Source organism: Bombina bombina, chromosome 9 (genome assembly GCF_027579735.1).
Source record: "Bombina bombina isolate aBomBom1 chromosome 9, aBomBom1.pri, whole genome shotgun sequence".
Taxonomy (NCBI): domain Eukaryota; kingdom Metazoa; phylum Chordata; class Amphibia; order Anura; family Bombinatoridae; genus Bombina; species Bombina bombina.
In genome coordinates this window covers 278,754,072-278,770,178 of record NC_069507.1, presented here as the reverse complement: position 1 = coordinate 278,770,178, position 16,107 = coordinate 278,754,072, and the positions used below count along the sequence as shown (strand labels likewise).

At 38.5% G+C, this 16,107-nt stretch overlaps 2 protein-coding genes across 2 annotated transcripts in view; both read right to left on the bottom strand.

Annotated features, from left to right (window-relative positions):
• The window catches only part of LOC128640333 (tyrosine-protein phosphatase non-receptor type 6), a 411,611-nt gene that overhangs the window by 232,271 nt on the left and 163,233 nt on the right, over positions 1–16,107 (bottom strand). The window lies entirely within an intron of this gene.
• LOC128640590 (calsyntenin-3-like) overlaps positions 1–16,107 on the bottom strand; it is a 145,582-nt gene that overhangs the window by 40,465 nt on the left and 89,010 nt on the right. The window contains exon 13 of the mRNA XM_053693060.1: positions 14,484–14,710. Within this exon, the coding sequence (XP_053549035.1) occupies positions 14,484–14,710 (227 nt within the window). The remainder of the gene's footprint in view (positions 1–14,483; positions 14,711–16,107) is intronic.

Below are 16,107 nucleotides of genomic sequence, written 5' to 3'. Positions count from 1 at the left end.
CTTACTGCATTAAAATTTAACCTCTGATAAGTTTCCTTATCCTTTAGCTGACCTTCAATCTCACTGATATAGTATGCTCTATCTAAAAATTTCTCAACATCATTGCATACCAGATCTATAAATGTATTCACACTATGGTTAGTTAATACAGGGTTAAACACACTTATTTCTCAATGACAGCTCTTTCAATTTCCACTCTGTTTTGATATTCTTAAAGATATTCTTAAAGTGTGTTTAACCCTGTATTAACTAACCATAGTGTGAATACATTTATAGATTTGGTATGCAATGATGTTAAGAAATTGAAATGCAAATCTGAAAAGATGAAGTCAAAAGGTTATTATAAGAATAAGAAATTAACAGAATTAAACTTAACAAAAGGAGAGTATAAAGCAATAAAAACATTAAAATATAGATCTAGGGAAGTGACCATCAAACAAGCTGATAAGGGCGGAGTGACTATAGTTTTAGATAGAGCATACTATATCAGTGAGATTGAAGGTCAGCTAAAGGATAAGGAAACTTATCAGAGGTTAAATTTTAATCCAGTAAGTAATATACAGAAAGAAATTGAAAGATTACTAAATAAAGCATATGAAAATAGAGTGATAGATAAGAAATGAAGGGAATATCTATTCAATAAAGAGCCAAAGAACCTGATTTCTTTCATGTAATTAGCAAGAGTCCATGAGCTAGTGACGTATGGGATATACATTCCTACCAGGAGGGGCAAAGTTTCCCAAACCTTAAAATGCCTATAAATACACCCCTCACCACACCCACAATTCAGTTTTACAAACTTTGCCTCCGATGGAGGTGGTGAAGTAAGTTTGTGCTAGATTCTACGTTGATATGCGCTCCGCAGCAAGTTGGAGCCCGGTTTTCCTCTCAGCGTGCAGTGAATGTCAGAGGGATGTGAGGAGAGTATTGCCTATTTGAATGCAGTGATCTCCTTCTACGGGGTCTTTTTCATAGGTTCTCTGTTATCGGTCGTAGAGATTCATCTCTTACCTCCCTTTTCAGATCGACGATATACTCTTATATACCATTACCTCTACTGATTCTCGTTTCAGTACTGGTTTGGCTTTCTACTACATGTAGATGAGTGTCCTGGGGTAAGTATATATTATTTTCTGTGACACTCTAAGCTATGGTTGGGCACTTTGTTTATAAAGTTCTAAATATATGTATTCAAACATTTATTTGCCTTGACTCAGAATGTTCAACATTCCTTATTTTTCAGACAGTCAGTTTCATATTTGGGATAATGCATTTGTAATTATTTATTTTTTCTTACCATTCAAAAATTTGACTCTTTTTTCCCTGTGGGCTGTTAGGCTCGCGGGGGCTGAAAATGCTTCATTTTATTGCGTCATTCTTGGCGCAGACTTTTTTGGCGCAAAAATTCTTTTCCGTTTCCGGCGTCATACGTGTCGCCGGAAGTTGCGTCATTTTTTTGACGTTATTTTGCGCCAAAAATGTCGGCGTTCCGGATGTGGCGTCATTTTTGGCGCCAAAAGCATTTAGGCGCCAAATAATGTGGGCGTCTTATTTGGCGCTAAAAAATAAGGGCGTCGTTTTTGTCTCCACATTATTTGTCTTATTTTTTTCATTGCTTCTGGTTGCTAGAAGCTTGTTCTTTGGCATTTTTTTCCCATTCCTGAAATTGTCATTTAAGGAATTTGATCAATTTTGCTTTATATGTTGTTTTTTCTCTTACATATTGCAAGATGTCTCACGTTGCATCTGAGTCAGAAGATACTACAGGAAAATCGCTGTCTACTGCTGGAGCTACCAAGCTAAGTGTATCTGCTATAATTTTTGGTATCTGTTTTTCCAGCTGTTGTTTGTATTACATGTCATGACAAACTTATTAATGCAGATAAAATTTCCTTTAGTACTGTTACATTACATGTTGCTGTTCCGTCAACATCTAATTTTTCAGAGTGTTCCTGATAAACATAAGAGATTTTATTTTTTAAATCCATTAAGAAGGCTATGTCTGTTATTTCCCCTTCTAGTTTATATAAAAGTCTTTTAAAACTTCTCTTTTTTCAGATGAATTTTTAAATGAACATCATCATTCTGATACTGATAATGGTTCTTCTGGTTCAGAGGTTTCTGTCTCAGAGGTTGATGCTGATAAATCTCTGTATTTGTTCAAGATGGAATTTATTCGTTCTTTATTTAAAGAAGTTTTAATTGCATTAGAAATAGAGGATTCTGGTCCTCTTGATACTAAAATCTAAACGTTTAAATAAGGTTTTTAAATCTCCTGTAGTTATTCCAGAAGTGTTTAATCTCCCTGATGCTATTTATGAAGTAATTTCCAGGGAATGGAATAATTTGGGTAATTCTTTTACTCCTTCTAAACGTTTAAGCAATTATATCCTGTGCCATCTGACAGATTAGAGTTTTTTTGGGACAAAATCCCTAAGGTTATGGGGCTGTCTCTACTCCTGCTAAATGTGCTACTATTCCTACGGCAGATAGTAATTCATTTAAGGATCCTTTAGATAGGAAATTTGAATCCTTTCTAAGAAAAGCTTACTTATGTTCAGGTAATCTTCTTAGACCTGCTATATTTTTAGCGGATGTTGCTGCAGCCTCAACTTTTTGGTTAGAAGCTTTAGCGCAACAAGTAACAGATTATAATTTTATAGAATTATTATTATTCTATACCATGCTATTAATTTTATGGGTGATACCATCTTTTGATATCATTAGAGTTGATGTCAGATATATGTCTCTAGCTATTTTAGCTAGAAAAGCTTTATGGATTAAACTTGGATTGCTGATATGTCTTCTAAGTCAACTTTGCTTTCCTTTTCTTTCCAGGGTAATAAATTATTATTTCAACTGTTTCTGGAAGGAAGGGAACTTTTTTACCAAAGGATAAAAAATCTAAGGTAAATTTAGGTCTAATAATCATTTTCGTTCCTTTTCTCACAATAAGGAACAAAAGCCTGATCCTTCATCCTCAGGAGCAGTATCAGTTTGGAAACTATTTCCAGTTTGGAATATATCCAAGCCTTATAGAAAATCTATAGCTAGCTCCTAAGTACCCATGAAGGTGCGGATCTGATTCCAGCTCAGCTGGTATGGGGCAGATTACGTTTTCTTCAAAGATATTTTGATCAATTCCGTTCTCAATTTCTGGTTTCAGAACATTGTTTCAGAAAGGTACAGAATTGGCTTTAGTTAAGGCCTCCTGCTAAGAGATTTTTTTCTTTCCTGTGTCCCAGTTAACACAGCAAGGCTCAGCATTTCTGAAATGTGTTTCAGATCTAGAGTTGGCTGGAGTAATTATGCCAGTTCCAGTTCTGGAACAGGGGCTGGGGTTTTATTTTATCTCTTCATTGTACCAAAGAAGGTCAATTCCTTCAGATCAGTTCTGGATCTATCAATATTGAATCGTTATGTAAGGATACCAACATTCAGTTTCTGTAGGACTGTCCTGCCTTTTGTTTAGCAAGGGCATTATATGTCTACAATAGATTTACAGGATGTGTATCTGCATATTCCGATTCATCCAGATCACTTTTAGTGTCTGAGATTCTCTTTTTAGACAAGCAATACCAGTTTTTTTGGCTCTACCGTTTGGCCTAGCCTCAGTTCCAAGAATTTTTTTCAAAAGTTCTCGGTGCCCTTCTTCTGCAATCAGAGAACAGGGTTTTGGTATTTCCTTATTTGGACGATATCTTGGTACTTGCTCAGTCTTCTCATTTTCGAAGAATCTCATACGAATCGACTTGTGTTGTTTCTGCAAGTTCATGGTTGGAGGTTCAATTTACCAATCAATTCATTGATTCCTCAGACAAGGGTAACCTTTTTAGGTTTCTAGATAGATTCAGTGTCTATGACTCTGTCCTTGTCAGACAAGAGAAGTTTAACATTGATATCAGCTTGTCAAAACCTTCAGTCTCAATCATTCCCTTTGGTAGCCTTCTGCATGGAAATGTTGGGTCTTAGGACTACCGCATCAGATGCGATCTCCTTTGCTCGTTTTCACATGCGACCTCTTCAGCTCTGTATGCTGAACCAATGGTGCAGGGATTACTCAAAGATATCTCAATTAATATCTTTAAACCGATTTTACGACACTCTCTGACATGGTGGACAGATCACCATCGTTTAGTATAGGGGGCTTCTTGTTCTTCCGACCTGGACTATAATCTCAACAGATGCAAGTCTTACAGGTTGAGGAGCTGTGTGGGAGTATCTGACGGCACAAGGGGTTTGGGAATCTCAGGAGGTGAGATTACCGATCAATATTTTGGAACTCCGTGCAATTTTCAGAGCTCTTCAGTTTTGGCCTCTTCTGAAGAGAGAGTTGTTCATTTGTTTTCAGATAGACAATGTCACAACTGTGGCATACATCAATCATCAAGGAGGGACTCACAGTCCTCTGGCTATGAAAGAAGTATCTCGAATTTTGGTTTGGGCGGAATCCAGCTTCTGTCTAATCTCTGCGGTTCATATCCCAGGTATGGACAATTGGAAAGCGGATTATCTCAGTCGCCAAACGTTGCATCCGGGCGAATGGTCTCTTCACCCAGAGGTATTTCTTCAGATTTTTCAAATGTGGGAACTTCCAGAAATAGATCTGATGGCTTTTCATCTAAACAAGAAACTTCCCAGGTATCTGTCCAGATCCCGGGATCCTCAGGCGGAGGCAGTGGATGCATTATCACTTCCTTGGAAGTATCATCCTGCCTATATCTTTCCGCCTCTAGTTCTTCTTCCAAGAGTAATCTCCAAGATTCTGCAGGAATGCTCGTTTGTTCTGCTGGTAGCTCAGGCATGGCCTCACAGGTTTTGGTATGCGGATCTTGTCCGGATGGCCTCTTGCCAACCGTGGACTCTTCCGTTGAAGACCAGACCTTCTGTCTCAAGGTCCTTTTTTCCATCAGGATCTGAAATCCTTATATTTTAAGGTATGGAGATTGAACGCTTGATTCTTGGTCAAGAGGTTCCTCTGACTCTGTGATTAATACTATGTTTCAGGCTCGTATATCTGTATCCAGAGAGATATATTATAGAGTCTGGAAGACTTATATTTCTTGGTGTTTTTCTCATCATTTTTCTTGGCATTCTTTTAGAATACCGAGAATATTACAGTTTCTTCAGGATGATTTAGATAAGGGTTTGTCCGCAAGTTCCTTGAAAGGACAAATCTCTGCTCCTTCTGTTCTTTTTCACAGAAAGGTTGCTTTTCTTCCTGATATTCATTGTTTTGTACAAGCTTTGGTTCGTATAAAGCCTGTCATTAAGTCAATTTCTCCTCTTTGGAGTTTGATTTTGGTTTTGGGGGCTCTTTAAGCTCCTCCATTTGAACCTATGCATTCATTGGTCATTAAATTACTTTCTTGGAAAGTTTTGTTCCTTTTGGCCATCTCTTCTGCCAGAAGAGTTTCTGAATTATCTGCTTTTTCTTGTGAGTCTCCTTTTCTGATTTTTCATCAGGATAAGGCGGTGTTGCGAACTTCTTCTGAATTTTTTCCTAAGTTGTGAATTCCATCTACATTGGTAGAGACATTGTGGTTCCTTCCTTATGTCCTAATCCTAAGAATTCTAAGGAGAAATCGTTGCATTCTTTGGATGTTGTTAGAGCTTTGAAATATTATGTTGAAGCTACTAAGTCTTTTCGAAAGACTTCTAGTTTATTTTTTCCGGTTCTAGAAAGGACAGAAAACTTCTGCCATTTCTTTGGCATCTTGGTTGAAATCTTTAATTCATCTTGCCTATGTTGAGTCGGGTAAAACTCCGCCTCAGAGGATTACAGCTCATTCTACTAGGTCAGTTCTACTTCCTGGGCGTTTAGGAATGAAGCTTCGGTTGATCATGGTTTGCAAAGCGGCAACTTGGTCCTCTTTGCATACTTTTACCAAATTCTACCATTTTGATGTATTTTCTTCTTCTGAAGCAGTTTTTGGTAGAAAAGTACTTCAGGCAGCGGTTTCAGTTTGAATCTTCTGCTTATGTTTTTCATTAAACTTTATTTGGGTGTGGATTATTTTCAGCAGGAATTGGCTGTCTTTATTTTATCCCTCCCTCTCTAGTGACTCTTGTGTGGAAAGATCCACATCTTGGGTAGTCATTATCCCATACGTCACTAGCTCATGGACTCTTGCTAATTACATGAAAGAAAACATAATTTATGTAAGAACTTACCTGATAAATTCATTTCTTTCATATTAGCAAGAGTCCATGAGGCCTGCCCTTTTTTGTGTGGTGGTTATGATTTTTTTGTATAAAGCACAATTATTCCAATTCCTTATTTTATATGCTTTCGCACTTTTTTCTTATCACCCCACTTCTTGGCTATTCGTTAAACTGAATTGTGGGTGTGGTGAGGGGTGTATTTATAGGCATTTTAAGGTTTGGGAAACTTTGCCCCTCCTGGTAGGAATGTATATCCCATACGTCACTAGCTCATGGACTCTTGCTAATATGAAAGAAATGAATTTATCAGGTAAGTTCTTACATAAATTATGTTTTTTTACACCGTACCTAAGGTACATAAGAATTTAGTAAGACCACCTGGGAGGCCGATAGTCTCTAGCATTAATTCAGCTCTGACAAATATTTCAATATTCCTTGACAAATTGCTACAGCCAGAGGTTACACAAATATCATCTTATTTGAGGGACACAGGAGATTTTTTAAATAAAGCCAAGGAGTTATGCTTGGAATCTGATACATTTTTGCTATATACCATGGATGTGAAAAGCCTTTACACGGCTATTAAACATGAGACTGGAATTGGAATAGTGAAAAAGATTTGTAAAGTAAATAAAAAATGTTCGGATATACAGGTTGAATTCATTGAAGATTTACTGAGGCTTATCCTCTATTGGAACCATTTAATTTTTCAGGATGATTGGTATATTCAAGTGAAAGGGACATCATATGCCAACTTATTTATGAATGAGATAGAGGAAAGAGTCGTGTATGAAAATGAGAAATTTAGATCATATGGAGCCACATGGTGGCGTTTCATAGACGACGTGTTTGGCATATGGTGGGGCAGCGTAGAGTCCCTGGAAGATTTTAAGGAGATTAATGGAGCTATAAAAGATCTAGAATTCTCTATGGAGTGGAGTGAAGAGTCAGTGAGCTTCTTGGATACCAGAGTAATAAAAGAGGGGAATAAATTGGTGTTTGACCTATACAGCAAAGTGACAGACAGAAATACATTGCTTGACTATGAAAGTTTCCATCCGAGAGGGTTAATTAACTCTTTACCTAAGAGTCAACTGCTAAGGGTTGATAGAATAGTCACGGATACTGTAACTAAAGAAATAAGGATGAGGGAAATGCAACAAAAATTTCTCAATAGAGGGTACCCAAGGACGGTCATAGATAAGCATACATCTAGTATAAAGGACAACAAACAAAAGAAAGATAAAGGGAACCCAGAGGATAGATTGATCTTAGTTACTCAGTTTAATTCTAACAATGAGGAGATTACACGTATAGTAAAGAGACACTGGCATATATTGAGAGTGCAATAAGGAAATGGAGATATTTAAGAATCCACCATTAATGGCTTACAAGAGAGTGAAACATCTGAAAGACCAACTCACTACTACAGATGTAGGGCCCAAGAAAAAGGAAAGACAGGCATTTTTGGATAAGAAAAATAAGGGATGTTTTCCTTGTCTAGGATGCATGAGCTGTCAACTCCATAATAAAAGGGAAATATTTTTATCATCCCAGGAATGGGAAGAAATATGAGATAAGAGTATTACACATGTGAGTCAAGATATGTGATTTATCTCATAAAATGTTCCTGTTCCCTGATCTATATAGGGGAAACTACCCGAATGATCAAGGACAGGATTTGCCAGCATCGCTCTAATATAAGGTGTAAGAATGTATCCTATCACTTCTTACAATGTGGGGATAAATAAGCCAAATAAGATGGCAAATAATTGATAGTGTGGGTCCCCAAAGAAATGGAAGTAACAGGGAAAAGCTCCTAAAACAAAAGGAAATGTTTTGGATTTTTGAATTAGGGAGCATGGCACCCAACGGGCTCAATAGAGAGCATGACCGGTCGATTTTTCTGTAAAACCTATTGTAAAAAATCCTACTGTAAAAAATCCTACTGTAACAAATCACATTATATATAGAAAATCTGTTTGTAAAACATAATTCTATAAAAGATCTTTCTGAGTTATAGAAGATATTGATTTTTAGCAGGAAATTAATTTTTTCCATTTGTTTGTAAAAAAATGTTTGTTTTTTGCAAGTGATAATTTTTTTGCAAATGATGAATTTTCTGAAAGTGATGAATTTTTATACAAAATGGATTTTTGTAAATAATGAATTTGGTATTTGATGTGTAATCCTTTGACATTGGTATAATAAGATGTGATGTTTAGAGTGAAAAATGCATTATAAAGTTTAACATTTCTGTGTAAGCAAACAAATATAATAAGTTACATTTCACATTTTTACTGAGAATGTTTTTATTGTGTAATTACTGTTTTTGGTCAGTAGATGGCAGCAGAGCCACTATGTTTAGTCGTTGGCGCGAAACTGAGGGTTTTAAAAAGTGGAATTTGGATACAATGTAACTAGCATGATTAAGAGCGGTAGCACTCGAAACGTCGCTATTTTTTGTCTGTACCCTAACAGAAAATAAAGTAATTAAAGAATAACAGTGCTGTGGACAAGTTTGTATGCTCCTTTAATTCCCTGTGAGGCAAATAAAACAAGATACACGTGTGATATGGTGAAAACATTGCACCTACGTTATATACCCTGATTAACGTTAGGAATAGTAACTCGTAACAGGTCCACAAGTAAATAGATAGACCTCAACACTTTATTATGCTCAGTTCCCTCTAGGGGGGAGTAGGTTATCTCTGTCTCCTCAGCTGATACTTGAAGGTTAAGAATATTTCTTTCATGTAATTGGCAAGAGTCCATGAGCTAGTGACGTATGAGCTAGTGACGTATGGGATATATAATTCTACCAGGAGGGGCAAAGTTTCCAAAACATGAAAATGCCTATAAATACACCCCTCACCACACCCATAATTCAGTTTGACAAACTTTGCCTCCTATGGAGGTGCTGAAGTAAGTTTGTGCTAAGATTTCTACGTTGATATGCGCTTCTCAGCATTGTTGAAGCCCGATTCCTCTCAGAGTGCAGTGAATGTCAGAGGGACGTGAAGGGAGTATCACCTATTGAATACGATGATTTCCCTAACGGGGGTCTATTTAATAGGTTCTCTGTTATCGGTCGTAGAGATTCATCTCCTACCTCCCTTTTCAGATCAACGATATACTCTCAATTTACCATTACCTCTACTGATAACTGTTTTAGTACTGGTTTGGCTATCTGCTATATGTGGATGGGTGTCTTTTGGTAAGTATGTTTTCATTACTTAAGACACCTCAGCTATGGTTTGGCACTTTATGCATTTATATAAAGTTCTAAATATATGTATTGTACTTATATTTGCCACGATTCAGGTTTTCAGTATATTTCCTTTTTGCAGACTGTCAGTTTCATATCTGGGAAATGCTTTTTTATGGAAATTTATTTTCTCACCTGGGGTATATTTTTTTTTTTTCAAATTGACTGTCTTTTACATTCGTGGGCAGAATTAGGCTCGCGAGGGCGCAAAATGCCAAAGTTTATTGCGTCATACTTGACGCAAGATTTTTTGACGGAAAGTTACGTTCGTTGACGCAAAATTCGTCATTTCCGTCGTCTTAGTTGACGCTGAGTCCTTCACAAGGTTACGTCATCTATGATGCGAGTGTGTCGTTTCCGGACGTTTTTGGCGCCAAAAAATATTTTTTTAAATATTTTCATTTCAACTGTCACAGGGGCGAAGGGAGTCTTTTTGTCTCAGGATAAAAAACCTAAGGGCAAATCTAAAGCTTCTAACCGTTTTCGTTCCTTTTGACATAATAAGGAACAGAAATCGAATCCTTCCCCAAAGGAATCTGTTTCCAATTGGAAGCCTTCCTCAAATTGGAATAAATCTAAGCCATTTAAGAGATCAAAGCCAGCCCCCAAGAAGGTGCAGCCCTCATTCCAGCTCAGCAGGTAGGGGGCAGGTTAAAATTTTTCAAAGATGTTTCAATCAATTTGGTCCAAAATCATTGGATTTACAGTATTGTCTCTCAGGGGTACAGAATAGGATTCAGAGTAAGACCGCCTGTGAGAAGATTTTTTTTCTCTCACGCATTCCAGCGAACCCAGTAAAGGCTCAGGCTTTCCTGAAGTGTGTTTCAGACCTGGAGTTATCAAGGGTAATCATGCCAGTTCCATTTCAGGAACAGGGTCTGGGGTTTTATTCAAATCTATTCATTGTCCCAAAGAAAGAAAATTCATTCAGACCAGTTCTGGATCTAAAGATTTTGAATCGATATGTAAGAGTACCAACTTTCAAAATGGTGACTATAAGGACTATTCTGCCTTTTGTTCAGCAAGGGCATTATATGTCTACAATAGACTTACAGGATGCATATCTTCATATTCCGATTCATCCAGATCACTATCAGTTCCTGAGATTCTCTTTTCTAGACAAGCATTACCAATTTGTTGCTCTTCCATTTGGCCTAGCAACAGCTCCAAGAATCTTTTCAAAGGTTTTCGGTGCCCTACTCTCTGTAATCAGAGAGCGGGGTATTGCGGTGTTTCCTTATTTGGACGATATCTTGGTACTCTCTCAGTCTTTACGTTCTGCAGAATCTCACACAAATCAACTAGTGTTGTTTCTTCAAAGACATGGTTGGAGGATCAATTTACCAAAAAGTTCTTTGATTCCTTAGACAAAGGTAACATTTTTAGGTTTCCAGATAGATTCAGTGTCCATGACTTTGTCTCTAACAGACAAGAGACATTTGAAATTAGTTGCAGCCGGTCAGAACCTTCAGTCTCAGTCATTCCCTTCAGTAGCTATGTGCATGGAAGTTTTAGATCTCATGACTGCAGCATCGGATGCAACCCCCTTTGCTCGTTTTCATATGAGACCTCTCCAGCTTTGTATGCTGAACCAATGGTGCAGGGATTATACAAGGATATCACAATTAATATCCTTAAATCCCAATGTTCGACTTGGTGGTTAGATCACCATCGTATAATTCTAGGGGCCTCTTTCGTTCATCCAACATGGACTGTGATCACAACAGATGCGAGTCTTTCAGGTTGGGGAGCTGTTTGGGGATCTCTGACAGCACAAGGGGTTTGGAAATCTCAAGAGGCGAGATTACCAATCAATATTTTGGAACTCCGTGCAATTCTCAGGGCTCTTCAATTTTGGCCTCTGTTGAAGAGAGAACCGTTCATTTGTTTTCAGACAGACAATATTACAACTGTGGCATATGTCAATCATCAGGGTGGGACTCACAGTCCTCAAGCTATGAAAGAAGTATCTCGGATACTTGTTTGGGCGGAATCCAGCTCCTGTTTTATTTCTGCAGTTCATATCCCAAGTATAGACAAATGGGAAGCGGATTATCTCAGTCGTCAGACTTTACATCCGGGAGAATGGCCTCTCCACCCAGATGTGTTTTTTCAAATTGTTCAGATGTGGGGGCTTCCAGAAATAGATCTGATGTCATCTCATCTAAACAAGAAACTTCCCAGGTACCTGTCCAGGTCCAGGGATCCTCAGGCAGAAGCAGTGGCTGCGTTGACACTTCCGTGGTGTTATCAACCTGCTTATATTTTCCCGCCTCTAGTTCTTCTTCCAAGAGTGATCTCCAAAATCATCATGGAGCAAAAGTTTGTGCTGCTAGTGGCTCCAGCATGGTCTCACAGGTTTTGGTATGCGGATCTTGTTCGGATGTCCAGTTGCCAACCTTGGCCACTTCCATTAAGACTAGACCTTCTATCTCAAGGTCCGGTTTTCCATCAGGATCTCAAATCATTAAATTTGAAGGTATGGAAATTGAACGCTTAGTCATAGAGATTTCTCTGACTCAGTGATTAATACTATGTTGCAGGCTCGTAAATCTGTTTCTAGAAAGATTTATTATCGAGTTTGGAAGACATATTTCATGGTGTTCTTCTCATAAATTATCTTGGCATTCTTTTAGAATTCCTAGAATTTTACAGTTTCTTCAGGATGGTTTGGATAAGGGTTTGTCTGCAAGTTCCTTGAAAGGACAAATCTCTGCTCTTTCTGTTTTATTCTACAGGAAAATTGCTAAACTTCCTGATATTCATTGTTTTGCTCAGGCTTTGGTTCATATCAAGCCTGTCATTAAATCAATCTCTCCTCCTTGGAGTCTTAATTTGGTTTTGCAGGCTTTACAGGTTCATCCATTTGAGCCTATGCATTCTTTGGACATTAAAGTACTTTCTTGGAAAGTGTGTTCCCTTTTGGCCATCTCTTCTGCTAGAAGAGTTTCTGAATTATCTGCTCTTTCTTGTGAATCTCCTTTTTTGATTTTTCATCAGGATAAGGCAGTTTTGCGGACTTTATTTAAATTCTTACCTAAGGTTGTGAATTCTAACAACATTAATAGAGAAATTGTTGTCCCTTCTTTGTGTCCTAATCCTAAGAATTCTTTGGAGAGCTTTACATTCTTTGGATGTGGTGAGAGCTCTGAAATATTATGTTGAAGCCACTAAAGATTTCAGGAAGACTTTTAGTCTTTGTTATCTTTTCTGGTTCCAGGAAAGGTCAGAAGGCTTCTGCCATTTCTTTGGCATCATGGTTTAAGCTTTTGATTCATAAAACTTATTTGGAGTCGGGTAAAGTCCTGCTCAGAATTACAGCTCATTCTACTAGATCAGTTTCCACTTCTTGGACTTTTAAGAATGAAGCTTCAGTTGATCAGATTTGCAAAGCAGCAACTTGGTCTTCTTTGAATACATTTACTAAATTCTACCATTTTGATGTATTTGCTTCTTCGGAAGCAGTTTTTGGTAGGAAGGTTCTTCAGGCAGCTGTTTCAGTTTGATTCTTCTGCTTATGATTTAAGTTTGTCTTTTTATTTTTGAGAATAAACTTGTGTTGTGGATTCATTTTTTTCAGCAAATGGCTGTTTTTATTTTGTCCCTCCCTCTCTAGTGACTCTTGTGTGGAGTTCCACATCTTGGGTATTGCTATCCCCCACGTCACTAGCTCATGGACTCTTGCCAATTACATGAAACAAAACATCATTTATGTAAGAACTTACCTGATAAATTAATTTCTTTCATATTGGCAAGAGTCCATGAGGCCCGCCCTTTTTTATGGTGGCTATGATTTTTTTTGTATAAAGCACAATTATTTCCAAATTCCTTTGTTGATGCTTTTTACTTCTTTCTTTATCACCCCTCTTATTGGCTATTCGTTAAACTGAATTGTGGGTGTGGTGAGGGGTGTATTTATAGGCATTTTGAGGTTTGGGAAACTTTGCCCCTCCTGGTAGGGTTGTATATCCCATACGTCACTAGCTCATCGACTCTTGCCAATATGAAAGAAATTAATTTATCAGGTAAGTTCTTACATAAATGATGTTTTTGTTTAGATGCTTAAGATTAAGTAATTCTCATTCTTCACATTTCTACTAATATCAAGATAAAAACAACTTCTACATCTGTTATGCTTCTCCTGATCACATCACCTTCCTTTATCCACTAGTTTATATCTGAACACATTAACCCCGTGTCTAAGAGGGAACAAGAGAGTTTTGTCAAGCAGCCTGACAGCTGATGATGCCATTGGTTAAAACCCTTCTAAAGGCAATAAAAGTTTTTGTATCTTAAATAGTTGTGTGTTCATACAAGATCATTGGCTTCAGTACCCTAAACCTCTTTTTACCATACATTATATGGCAATAATTAAGGTGATTTTTTATTTACCTCATGTTTTTTTAGCATGAATGTTAGATATGCCATTCTACTCATTCTGTGCCCACAGCAGGTGGTGTGCAGGACTTAAAGGGACTTGAAACCCATTTTTTTTTTTTCATGATTTAGAAAGAGTATGCAATTTTAAACAACTTTCTAATTTACTCCTATTATCTAATGTGCTTCATTCTCTTGATATCCTTTGCTGAAAAGCATATCTAGATAGACTCAGTAGCTGCTGATTGGTGATTACATATGAATGCCTCGTGATTGGCTCACCCATGTGCATTGCTATTTCTTCAACACAATATAGCTAAAGAATGAAGCAAGTTAGAACTGTTAGATAATAGAAGTAAATTGGAATGTTATTTAAAATTGTATTCTCTAAATCATGAAAAAAGTGTTTGATGTCCCTTTAAGTTGTAATTCTCATTAAATCAGCACTGAAACAAGGATTTTCCCTGGCTTGAGAGAATAAACTGTGACAAATACATTTTACACTAGAGCACTCAGACCTATAGGCAGCCTGCACCATCACAATACTAATTTATTTTGTGACTATTTAATGGGGAGAAATCTAGTTTAGTTAATTACAATCTTTTAGTAGCAATTGGAACATACTACCTGAATACGTTTATAGTCTAAGTATGTTTACAGAGTAATGAAGTACCTGCTCTTGGGGTTCGCTCCTGCTTGCTGGGGTTCAGTGGGCGAGACATTGAGCATGTGATCCTTAGGTCAGGGAATATGGATACACCTAATGGCCCCTGGAAGTCTGAGATGGGATGTGCAGAGCGAGGAGATCCTGAAAGTACGACCTGTGGAGAATCTGGCTGCAATACCACAAGATACCCTTCCAGATCTGGTACTGAGAGACATCCTTGATCACTGAGACATCTGGTGAGATAAAGTGACAGTGCTGGTGATAAAGAGATGAGGAGAGACGGTGCTGGTGACACATGATGAGGAGAGACAGTCACAGGGCTGGTGACACATGATGAGGAGACAGCGCTGGTGACACATAAGTGACAGTACTGGTGACATGAGGAGAGAGTGACAGTGCTGGTGACACATGAGACAGTGACACATGATGAGGAGTGATAGTGACTTCTGGTGACACATGAGGAGTGATAGTGACTGTGCTGGTGATACATGATGAGGAGTGACTGTGCTGGTGATACATGATGAGGAGTGATAGTGACTGTGCTGGTGATACATGATGAGGAGTGACTGTGCTGGTGATACATGATGAGGAGTGACTGTGCTGGTGATACATGATGAGGAGTGACTGTGCTGGTGATACATGATGAGGAGTGACTGTGCTGGTGATACATGATGAGGAGTGATAGTGACTGTGCTGGTGATACATGATGAGGAGTGATAGTGACTGTGCTGGTGATACATGATGAGGAGTGATAGTGACTGTGCTGGTGACACATGAGACAGTGACAGTGCTGGTGACATATGAGACAGTGACAGTGCTGGTGACATGATGAGGAGAGACAGTGACACATGATGAGGAGAGATAGTGACTGTGCTGGTGACACATGATGAGGATTGATAGTGACTTCTGGTGACATGAGGAGGAGTGATAGTGACTGTGCTGGTGATACATGATGAGGAGTGATAGTGACTGTGCTGGTGACACATGAGACAGTGACAGTGCTGGTGACATGATGAGGAGAGACAGTGACACATGATGAGGAGAGATAGTGACTGTGCTGGTGACACATGATGAGGAGTGATAGTGACTGTGCTGGTGACACATGATGAGGAGTGATAGTGACTGTGCTGGTGACACATGATGAGGAGTGATAGTGACTGTGCTGGTGACACATGATGAGGAGAGACAGTGACTGCTGGTGACACATGATGAGGAGAGACAGTGACTGTGCTGGTGACACATGATGAGGAGAGACAGTGACTGTGCTGGTGACACATGATGAGGAGAGACAGTGACTGTGCTGGTGACACATGATGAGGAGAGGCAGTGACTGTGCTGGTGACACATGATGAGGAGAGATAGTGATTGTGCTGGTGACACATGATGAGGAGAGACAGTGACTGTGCTCATGACATGATGAGGAGAGACAGTGACTGTGCTGGCGACACATGATGAGGAGTGATAGTGACTGTGCTGGTGACACATGATGAGGAGTAATAGTGACTGTGCTGGTGACACATGATGAGGAGAGATAGTGATTGTGCTGGTGACACATGATGAGGAGAGACAGTGACTGTGCTCGTGACATGATGAGGAGAGACAGTGACTGTGCTGGTGACACATGATGAGG